The following is an 11,218-nucleotide window of genomic DNA, read 5'->3' on the forward strand; positions in this document are numbered from 1 at the left end:
CCCTGGGTGGTTCAGGCCACAAAGCACTGTCAGAGGTCACTGAGCAGCGGGTGAGCCAGGCCACGGCCAGAAGCCAGCGTCAGGGGTCTTGCCCTGTGAGCCTCCAGGGTAGCAAGGTGGCCTCCTGAATCCCTTATCACCACACATACTGAGCATCGCTGGGGCCACCATGTCCTCACTAGCTCCAACTAGGCTGCCCTCGGACAGCCACTTCAGATAGTACCTTCCTTGTACAGATTTATAATGTCACCTTCTCACCATCCCAACAAGACTGAAGACTGGTTCCAATCCCCAGCCAAGAACCATGCATCCCAGTGAAAACTGGCTTGATTTTATAACAATGAAGTGTCTCTTGCTGTTCTTCTGCCTTCTGTAACTGGTCTCTCTTCCCACCTCCTTTCTCTCTGGTCTCCCTCTGTCTCCCCCAGACTTTGCCTCCCTCCCTTTCCTGCTCTCTTCCTCCATCTCTGCCTTTCTCCCTTTGTTTATTTCACTGCTAACTGCTAAGTCACTTCAGTTGTGCCCGACTCTGTGCGACCCCATAGACGGCAGCCCACCAGGCTCCCCCATCCCTGGGATTCTCCAGGCAAGAACACTGGAGTGGGTTGCCATTTCCTTCTCCAATGCATGAAAAGTGAAAAGTCAAAGTGAAGTTGCTCAGTCGTGTCTGACCCTCAGCGACCCCATGGACTGCAGCCTACCAGGCTCCTCCGTCCATGGGATTTTCCAGGCAAGGGTACTGGAGTGGGGTGCCATTGCCTTCTTTCACTATATTTCAGTCACTATAATTCCTTTCCCCCTCCCAACTATTTGTAGGCTCCAGCCCTCCTGTTAGGAGGCCATGAAGAGTCTGCCTCGTCCAGAATCTTGGGGCCAGCTCCTAAGCCTTGATCGATCTATTCATCAGTTTATCCTGGTGGCTCAGTGGTAAAGAACCCGTCTGCCAATGCAAGAGACTCGGGTTCCATCCCAGGGTGGGAAAGATCCCCTAGAGAAGGAAACGGCAACTCATTCTAGCATTCTTGCCTGGGAAATCCCATGGACAGAGGAGCCCGGTGGGCTACTTGTCCATGGGGTCGCGAAAGAGTCAGACGTAATTTGGCGACCAAACAACAACGACCCATTGATCAGATGGGCTTTTCCTGGGGCCTGAAGTTCTGGGCGGAGGGGAGCTTGGCAGCTGACACTCTCCCTCCTTCCCGGGCAGTAACAGCGCTCCAGGGCCCGGCATGGAAGGGGTTAAGGCGTGCGGTCCTCCCTTCCCCAGCCCTGCATTTAATTAGCGGCCCCGCGGGGAGGCCAGCCAGCCCGGGGGTGGCGGGGCGATGGGAAGGAGGAGGGGTGGAGGGGGGGAGAAGGGGAAGGGAGGAAAAGAACGGAGGGAGAGGGACCAGAGAGGGCTGGAGGTAAGGAGGGGGGGCCGGGAGCCAGTGGGGATTCGAATCTTGCCTGGCTAGTGTCCCCAACTCGTACCTCTGGGCTCTCGCTTCCCTTCCCCGCCCCTAGGGGTGGGAATCCCCTCCCAACCCCCTCCCTAAGGCCGAGCGGGCACTCGCATTAAACGCCAGCTCTCTCCCCATTGTCGGGTGGAGAAAACTGAGGCCCACGTTGAAGTGGCGACTAAGTGCGGCAGCGCCTGGGGCCGCCCAGCGAGTATTTAGGCGGCTTTGTTCGCGTGCTGGAGAACAAAACTAACACATCAGTCCGTGCCAGCCAGGCGACCCCGGGTGGGGGGACGAAGGTGGGGAGTCCCGGCTTGGATGAGGGTGACCAGGTGGGACAGGGGCGGGCGGGGGCCTGAAGCCCGGAGACCCGCGGCGATTCCAGGTAGGCCACGCCCCTTCTCGTGCCTCAGTTGCCCCGTCGTTTTGCACCGCGTGGGGGAAACTGCGGGGGTAGGCCTCCCCCCACCAACCACACCCACCGCCTCCCGAGCGGCTGGGGCGCGGGCCGGGAGGCCCGAGCATCCGCGTCTACGCCGCTCCTCCTTGCCTTGACGTCGGTTCTGACGCCACCCACCCCCACGCCAGAGTCCGGCCGCCGCAGGGGTTAACTCTTGCGCTGCCGCCCGCTGCGCCGAACCTCGCCACCCCCGCCACCACCTTACCCCGATCCCCGCCAGAGGCGGGGCCAGGCTGCGGGGACCGACGTGAGACAGGTTTTGGGTAGCGCAGCCGCGAGGCAAGCCGAGAGGCCCCCTCGGGATCCGGCCTTGGCCTGCGCCGCGGAATGCGCCTCCCTCCTCCCTCCAAGTCCACGTTTACCGCGACGTCGCTCCCTCCGGCCCGGCCCTGACCCTTCCAAGGCTGGGCATGTCCTTGTCCGGCTGGGTTTTCCCGCCCCGGGCCGGGAGCTGGGGTGGGGAATGGATAGGGTCGAGGGGCTCGTCAGGTCCGGGGCGGGGACCTCTCACCCAGCAATTCACTGTTTCAAGGTCGAGCTTCTTACCCTCACATTTAAGATGAGAACCGTCAAAGCCTAGAGAACTTGTGTTACCGGGGTGGGGTGGGGGTGGCGGGCGTGCAACCCTGGCCCAGTCCCAGCTCGGGCAGCCCCGCCTTGGCCCCAACCCCTTTGTGTGTGCTGGGGTGAGGGCCCTGGATCCCTGCTGCGGGGGAGGGAACCCTGCAGGCCCCGCCCTGCCCCAGGGGAAGTGAGAATGGGGGGCCCTCCCCCGCATCCTCACCGCTTCCTCCCTCGGAGAGGCGGGGGCGGCGGAGCCTGGGGGGAGGGGGAGGAGGCGACGGGCTAGGGGGTTCGGAAGAATGTCCTCAGGTTCAGAGGAAGGGTCGTCCTGCCCCTTCGCCCATTAAGGGCAGCACTGGCGTTAATACATACCCAACGTGTAGGCCCTCGGCCCCAGGCTGCTCCTTCCCTGGGGCCTCTTCCTAAGCGACGCGGACTCCGCCTGCTCCTCCCCACCCTGGGGGCCCCCGCCGCCTCCTCCCGGCTGCCTCACCCCCTCGTTCGATCTACTCCCCTACAGGGGCCAGGATCCTGTAGAGCTGCCGCCGTGGTGCCTGCCCCCAAGGGCCCCCGCAGCCCCAGGTCCAGTCTCATCTCCCCGAGATGCCCAGCTCCCTGAGCCCTGTCTGCCCGTAGAGATTCACCTGGATTCCAGTCTTCCTCCAAAGTCTGGATCTATGCTTTGCTCAGAACCTCAGTTTATTTGTGTGAAAAATGGGGACAGGTGTACCTCTTCGTGGTGCTTCTGTGGGGCTTTTAAAGAACAATGGCAAGAGTGAGTTTCCCATCTTGGCCTCCTGGAAGCATCTGCTCATTACTTCACTAAATTATACACGTATTCATTTAATTATTTGTTACTGTATCTATTGATTCCCAACTTCCCTGGTGGCTCAGATGGTAAAGAATCTGCCTGCCATGCAGGAGACCTGGGTTCGATCCCTGGGTCAGGAAGATCCCCAGGAGCAGGGAATGGCTACCCACTCCAGTATTCTTGCCTGGAGAATTCCAAGGACAGGAGCCTGGCGGGCTACAGTCCATGGGGTCACAGAGTCAGACACGACTGACATCCCCCCTCCCCAACCCCAGGTAGTATGGGAAGGATGTCAGGGTCCCACAGTATTGTGGGTGGGGCAGCCCCAAGGTCTTTAGGCAGAAATGAGAGCTTCCACTTAACCAAGCTGAAGCCTCCTCAGAGAGACCCCTGGCGATGCACAACCAAGAGGCCTCTGCCTGCCACTGCCATCTCTCCCCCCTGCTCCCCAAACAGCTCAGTACTTCGAAGGACCTTGGGAGGATTCTGGCTGATGCAGGCAAAGCCCACACATATTATAGTAGGTGCGTATCACCCAGGCTGGGCACATTATTGAGCTCCTACTGTATGCTGACCTCCCTCTTGGAATGATGTTTGGGTGCCTGCGGCCCTTCCTGCCCTGTGAACACACATGCCTGTCTTCTTGGTTTGGAGCTTCCCAGCCTTTACTATTTTTTGGATACTGGAACATTTGGGGTCCGGAATCGACCCGGAGTGTCCCCGAGGAGGGAATGCCTGAGTTTTGCTCTCATTTCTTTGTTTTTCAGTTTCTTTCTATTTATGGCAAGAGAAACTGGTTTTCCATTCCTGGTGGTGACTCGAAGCTTCCCTTTTGAAATGCATTTACTGAAGTAAAAGCTGAAAAGGGGTTGACTTAAAGGGGAAAAAAAATGGTGACACTGACCTAAAGTGGGCATCTCTGTTACAGTGGTGGTTTCCCATCCCCCATGAGATTCTAGCCAGCTTAGAGGTGATAAGGGATGGCCCTAAACCCTCCCCCAGCGCATAGGCCTTGGGATACCACAGTTGTTCAGTAGAGGGTGGTAGATGATGCTTCAACTTGGCCAAAAGCAAAAATCAACTTCTGAAGTTGGTCTTGTGACATCTGACCCTTAAATCTGTTTCTCCAGTGTCCACCTGTGAATACATTGGGCCTGGCTTGTGTATACAGTAAGTGTACTCACCTAGGCCTGTACTATGTGCTTAGTTGTGTCCGCCTCTTTGTGACCCCATGGACTGTAGCCCGCCAGACTCCTCTGTCCATGAAATTTTCCAGGCAAGAAAACTGGAGCAGGTTGCCATTTCCTACTCCAGGGGATCTTCCCCACCCAGTGATCTAACTGGAATCTCTGTCTCCTGGATTGGCAGGTGGATTCTTTACAACTGAGCCACCTGGGAACCTGGGCATGGGTATTCAGCAAATGTATCCTGGTGGGGGGGAGCGGTGTCCGAGTGGGCTAAGTTATTTTCTTCTTGTCCCATAGTCCTTCTGGGCTTACTTGGTACAGTCAATCAATCAACATATATTGGACTTAGCGGCTCTTCTGGGAGCCTAGGGACATCACAATCTCGGGGAACAGTCAACAGGGTCGCCGGTCGTAAAGCAGGCTCTGCCCGCTCTTCTGGTGCTGAAGGGGTCTGGCGGCGCATCAGTTTCCTCGCCTGTAAAATGGTCTTGTGAGACTGGAAAGAGCCAGAGGGCTGGGGCTGGGTCCTCACCCAGCGACCGGACAAACACCTGCACAGGACGAGGAAGGTGACTGCCGTTCCCGCTCCAGGCCAGGGCGGAAGCGGGGCAGGAGGGGAGGGGCCGCCGCCTGCGCCGGTAACCCGATCCTCTGGAATGCGCCGGGGCCAGACGCGCCCCCAGCCCGAGCCCGGCGCCCTTCCCCCGGCCGATCCTCGGGTCCTGTCACTGGGGACGGTCTCCGCAAGCTCCACCCCCACCAGCCCTTGGGTCCTAAGCGCCGGGGACTCTGTAGGCAGGAGCCCCACCCGCCCCGTGGGGGTCCCGAGCCCCCGGGGACCGTCTTTGGCAAGACCCTCTGCCCCAGGACCCCTCCCATTCCTTTCGGCTTCCTCCTTAACTTTCTTTCTTTGGGGCTTTGTGTTTTATTAAGTAGATTTTAGGTCTCGATCTTCAAATAAAGACTAAACATTAAATCGAATTGTAGGTTCCTTTAAACAAGAGAGCAATCTCTTCGCGCTGGGGAGAGGCCAGAGCCTGGAGATTTGAAAGCGGGCGAGGGGGCCGTTAAGATCAGCCAGCCTCCCTTTGGAAAGCTAGGGTGGGGATGGGGCTTCAGCTTCGGCTTTGTGACCCAGGGCAGGTCACACATCCTCTATGGACCCTGCTCTGGGTGGGGGGTGGGGTGGGATAATTCCCAGGACTTGAGACGCTGCAGGGAGAATAAATGGGAAAATGAAGAGTCCCAGCCTAGCCCTTTTACCGTCCAGTGCCTCAATTCCATCTGCCACTTCTGCCCTTGAGAGAGGCGCTCAGCCATGTCTGAATCTTAGCGATCCCATGGACTTCCTATCTTTTACCACTTCCCAAAGTTCAAATAGCACCTGGGTTTCAGTGGAAGCACTTTCACCTTTCACCGCCACCCTTACCTTCTCTCCCTCTGGCTTTCCCTGGCTCAGTGTGGCCAGCAGGTTTCTGCCCCTGGACCTTTGCACTTGCTGCTTTCCCTGGGACACTACCCTCAAATGAATTATCTCATGATTTGCTCCAGCTCCTCCTGAATTCAGCATCATCTCCTGGGGTAACCCGCCCAGAGTACTCAACTCTAAAACCACTTCCCCCTGCATCCTGCAGGAAGGAGGTACCATTTATTCTCTTTGAAGCTGTGCTTGTCAGGTTCCTCCCTCAGACTGTGTGCCTGAGCGGTTGCTCGTGTGTTTGTGTCATTCATGTGTTCCCCCATCACTAGGCTCACAGTAAGTGCTCAGTCAATGTATGTTGAATGAATGAATGAATGGGAGAAGCCCATGTTCACTGCCTGGGACTGGTTGATGGATTTCAGGCCCCCTTTGACCTGCCTGAGGAGCCCCCAGTCTGGAAAGACTAAGCTGGAAACAGCTGCACCCCAGCTCTGGGGGGTCAACCTCTGGCCCAATGGAGGATCAGGACTGGGGTGTCCCAGAGGGAAAAAGGAGAGGATGAGGAAGGACACTGGGTCACAAGGAATGGCAAGTCACAGCACAGGAGCCTAATGGAGTAGGTATTGGAGAGTAGGGATGGCAGAGGCTGCCAAGGGCAGCCAAGACAGGTCTTCCCCATCTAGACATAGAGAGTAGGAAGGGCTCACTCAGATGGAAGGGTCTAGGGAAATCCCTGTAGGCATGGTGATGGAAGACTTCTTGGAGGAGGGGAAACTGGAGGTGGGTTTTGAAGGATGACTAGGAGTTTGCCAGGAGGCTAAGGAAGGGCAGTCCAGGCTGAGGGTACTCCAAAGAACTGCAGTTAAGTTTGGCCAAATGATAATAAAACAATTACAGAAAACATTTATTGAGCTCTTACTATTTGTTCAAATACTTCCAATAGAAGTCACAATACTCTATGAAGTAGGTGGGATTATTTGCTCCATTTTCATAAGCAATAAATATAAACAGAGAGGTAATACTCCTTGGGCTTCCTTTGCCTCCATTTTCCAAAGCCTGTCTGCTGGTCACCCTCTCAGCTCAGGCTAGCCCTGGCCGCAGCTCACCAGACCATTCTTACCTATCAAAGTCAAGGCCCAAGGTCAGGGGGGAGCCTCCTCAGGCTACCCACTCACCCTCCTGCCTTGGGGAGAAGCATGGTCCCATCTCCTTCAGTCTAGCCCCACCACATAGGCCCAGAGAAGGGTCCTAGGCTGCGGCTGGTTATAGGCTACCGGCTGCATCCCCTTCATTTAGGCATCCCTTTGGCCAGACTGGGGCCCGAGAGGACACAACTGGAGGCTACAGAAACCCACATGCCTGGAAACCCACACACATACACACATACATACATACACATATGCATGGATTCACACAAGCACAGACACCCACTCCTGTGTGTGAACACGCCTAGGTTCATACATGAACACATACAGGCACATGTGGGCACAAACAGACAATGTGGGCCCACAGACACACATACCCCCAACTCTCCACCAGCCAGGCCAGGCCTCTTGCTCATGGTGCAGCCTCCCTCAAGGCCTTCTTGCTCCACGGCCCAGTTAGGGGCAAGGCCACGTGAGGAAGGGAAACAGAAACCAGGTGTTCCTGTCCATAGGCCAGTCGGACAAACAGGCCAGAAAGTGCCACAGCAACCCCACCAGCCCTCTCTGTTAACACTGGCTATTGGATGCTAGGCCTCATGCAGGGAGCCGAAGACCCAGCAGCCCCAAGATAGTCTGCCCTAGCATTGTGGATGGTTCCAGGTATAATGGAAACAAGGTGAGTGGGAGGGGCCTCTCTGAGAACCAGCCGTTGCATTGGGGAAAGGGAGCCAGCACCTGTTAAGGCCCTGAGGGCAGCAAGGAGTTGGGAAGACGCCCCTCAGAGAGGGTTAGAGTGAAAGGTTAGGGTGTCACCGGAAAGAACAAAGGAATGTATGGGCCCTCCACCAACTGGTGATGGACTGACTGGGGGCCATCCAGTGTGTGATGAGAGCCATTGGGGGGGGGGGGTTTGTGCAGGGGTCGTAGGTCAGACCCAGATGTCCCAAGGATCTGGCAGTGTGGTGAAGGGCCCCTCCCACCTCCCTCATATTCCCATTCCCAGCCAGTCTTTATGGAGGCCCATTAAGCCTGACCTGACAATCATAGTAGTAATTAACAGGTAATAATTACCATCTGGGATTCCTGACTTAACAGCCCAGTCCGGGAGCCACCGAGGTACCCACAGGAGGCTCTGGCAGACGCAGAGGTAAAAACGTAAGCCGCTGCCCGGGGCATGGACGCCCGGGTTCTACTGGATGGATAAGAGCTCAGGCTTGGTCACGCTCTGGCCTCGAGGGCAGGTCACTCCACCTCGCAGAGCCTCGATTTCCCGTCTGTAAAGTCAGGAAGTCGGACTCCCGCGATTTAGACCCCACCCTAGGAAAAGCAGCAGGATCAAAGCATTTCCAACAACTTCTGGCTGGAACCTCCTCTCCCCTCCTCAGTCTTTCTGGGGCAAACACACTGCGGTGGGGGTGAGCTGGAAACAGACCTGGCCCACACCCCCGGCGAGCCGCCGGACACAGCTCCCTTAGGCCTGCACAATGCCCAGTGTGAGGCGCGACAAGGGAGACAGCATAGTGAAGCGAGAGGCGCCAGGGAGTTATTTATCTATCCGGAGCCCCATCCCCCTCCGGTCCCCGGAGGCCAGCACCGCCCCCGTCCCGCCCGGGGCCCCACGCGCGGACGCGGGGCGGGGCCTCTGGGAGGGCGGGCGCCGGGTGGCCGGGCCCATCACGCCACCCGGGACGTGCCTTGGCGGGAGGCGGCGCTGGGGGCATTGGTCGTACACAGCACTCCTGGGGCGGAGTGACCAGGCCTGGTGCTCGGCCCGCCCCCATGACGTCAACCCACAAGGCAGCGCGCTGTTGTGCCGTTTACCGCGCGTCACCCGGACAACGGCAGGCGGTGGAGGATAAGGGGGGCGTCATTGACTTGGCCCCACCCCATCATGCAAATGAGAGACGTCACTCGTGCCCAATGGCGAGCGGGGACAGTGAGCTCATCGCGCCGGGCCGAGGCTATAAGGGGGCGCACGGGTTGCGCGGCGCAGGAGCCGCCGCCAGCGGAGGGCCGGGCGCAGCGGCCGCGGCCGGGGAGGGTGCAGGGCCGAGCGGACGGGGGGGGGCGCGGGCCCCCGGGCGGCCGCGGCCACTCCCCCCCCGGGCCGGCGCGGCGGGGGAGGCGGAGGATGGAAACACCCTTCTACGGCGATGAGGCGCTGAGCGGCCTGGGCGGCGGCGGCAGTAGCAGTGGCGGCGGTGGCAGCTTCGCGTCCCCGGGTCGTCTGTTCCCCGGGGCGCCCCCGACGGCGGCGGCCGGCAGCATGATGAAGAAGGACGCGCTGACGCTAAGCTTGAGCGAACAGGTGGCGGCAGCGCTCAAGCCCGCGGCCGCGCCGCCCCCGGGCCCCTTGCGCACCGACGGCGCCCCGGGCACGGCGCCCCCCGACGGTCTGCTTGCCTCGCCCGACCTGGGGCTGCTCAAGCTCGCCTCGCCCGAGCTCGAGCGCCTCATCATCCAGTCCAACGGGCTGGTTACCACCACGCCGACGAGCACGCAGTTCCTCTTTCCCAAGGTGGCGGCCAGCGAGGAGCAGGAGTTCGCCGAGGGCTTCGTCAAGGCCCTAGAGGACTTACACAAGCAAAACCAGCTGGGCGCGGGCGCGGCCTCCGCTGCAGCCGCCGCCGGGGGACCTTCGGGCACGGCTGCGGGCGCCGCGCCTCCCAGTGAGCTGGCCCCAGCGGCGGCCACGCCCGAGGCACCCGTCTACGCGAACCTGAGCAGCTACGCGGGCGGCACCGGGAGTGCTGCGGGTTCTGCGACGGTCGCCTTCGCAGCGGAGCCTGTGCCCTTCCCACCGCCGCCACCCCCAGGCACGTTGGGGCCGCCGCGCCTGGCCGCGCTCAAGGATGAACCGCAGACGGTGCCCGACGTGCCGAGCTTCGGCGAGAGCCCGCCGCTGTCGCCCATCGACATGGACACGCAAGAGCGCATTAAGGCAGAGCGCAAGCGGCTGCGCAACCGCATCGCTGCCTCCAAGTGCCGCAAGCGCAAGCTGGAGCGCATCTCGCGCCTCGAGGAGAAAGTGAAGACGCTCAAGAGCCAGAACACGGAGCTGGCGTCCACGGCGAGCCTGCTGCGCGAGCAGGTGGCGCAGCTCAAGCAGAAGGTCCTCAGCCACGTCAACAGCGGCTGCCAGCTGCTGCCCCAGCACCAGGTGCCCGCGTACTGAGCCCGCGCACGGGGCGCATGCGCGGCCCCCTCCCAGAGAGGCGGGCTCGCGTGGGGGGGGGGCGTGGGCGCTCCGGACTCGGAGAGGGCGCGGCCCCGGGGACCCCCCCCCCATGGTGCCAGGACTCGGAGAGGGCGCCTCAGACTCGACAAGCTGGACCCCCTGCTCCCGGGGGGGTGAGCGCATGACCTCCCCTGCCCCGCTCTTGCGCTGCCTTTATCCCGGGCCGCGGTCACCCCGTGTTGCACAAACCCGCGCGTCCTGGCCGCCCCTTTGTACACACCACCGCCGAAGGAGGCTCCGAGGGGGCGCAGCCTCAAGCCCTGCGCTTCCTTTTTCTTTTACCCTTTTTTTTTTGACTTTGGAAGAGAGAAGAACAGAGTGTTCGATTCTGCCCTATTTATGTTTCTACTCGGGAACAAACGTTGGTTGTGTGTGTGTGTGTTCTCCTGTGTTGGTTTTTTAAGGAAATGGGAAGAAGAAAAAGAAAAAAAAAAAACCCTCTCTCCCCCCCTTTCCTCGCTCTCGCTTCCCCCTCCCCTTCCATCCCTCCGACACCCCCTCCTCCCACCTTTTTTCCTCTTGTTTGTTTTTTTGTTTTGTTTTGCTACGAGTCCACATTCCTGTTTGTAATCCTTGGTTCGCCCGGTGTTCTGTTTTCAGTAAAGTCTCGTTAACGCCAGCTCGGCTCTTCGCCTCCTTCTTCTCTCGCAGGGGCCTGACAGGGTGGGCGGGGCCTGGCCGAGTCCCCTCCGCTCCTGCCTCCTCCACCTCCTCCCTCCGCCTCTGCTCGGAGGAGGCCGGACTCGGCGTCCTGGAAGAGCCTGCACATTTGGCGCTCAGCGAGCGCCATCTAGGCGCCCCTGGGCGCCGGGCCGACTCCAGTCGGCTTGGGTGGGGGACATTGGGGTTTGCAACCTGCCTTTTAAATAGCCAGCCCGCGGGTGTCACCTTTGCGTAGGAGGGACTGCGAGAGGGGAGCGGGGGGCAACTCCAGCCTGAGACGGAGTGAAA

At 59.8% G+C, this 11,218-nt stretch overlaps 1 protein-coding gene across 1 annotated transcript; it reads left to right on the plus strand.

Annotated features, from left to right (window-relative positions):
• Window positions 1–9,160: 9,160 nt before the first annotated feature.
• On the plus strand, window positions 9,161–10,869 carry JUND (JunD proto-oncogene, AP-1 transcription factor subunit). The gene has a single exon (XM_068980328.1). It carries the CDS (start codon window positions 9,161–9,163, stop codon window positions 10,202–10,204), a length of 1,044 nt encoding a protein of 347 aa, XP_068836429.1. The 3' UTR covers window positions 10,205–10,869.
• The last annotated feature ends 349 nt before the right edge of the window (window positions 10,870–11,218 follow it).

This window comes from Capricornis sumatraensis, chromosome 9, assembly GCF_032405125.1.
Source record: "Capricornis sumatraensis isolate serow.1 chromosome 9, serow.2, whole genome shotgun sequence".
NCBI lineage: Eukaryota > Metazoa > Chordata > Mammalia > Artiodactyla > Bovidae > Capricornis > Capricornis sumatraensis.

Coding starts and splice junctions, on each gene's coding strand:
- JUND (XM_068980328.1), top strand. CDS start 9,161: ATGGAAACACCCTTCTACGGCGATGAGGCGCTGAGCGGCCTGGGCGGC.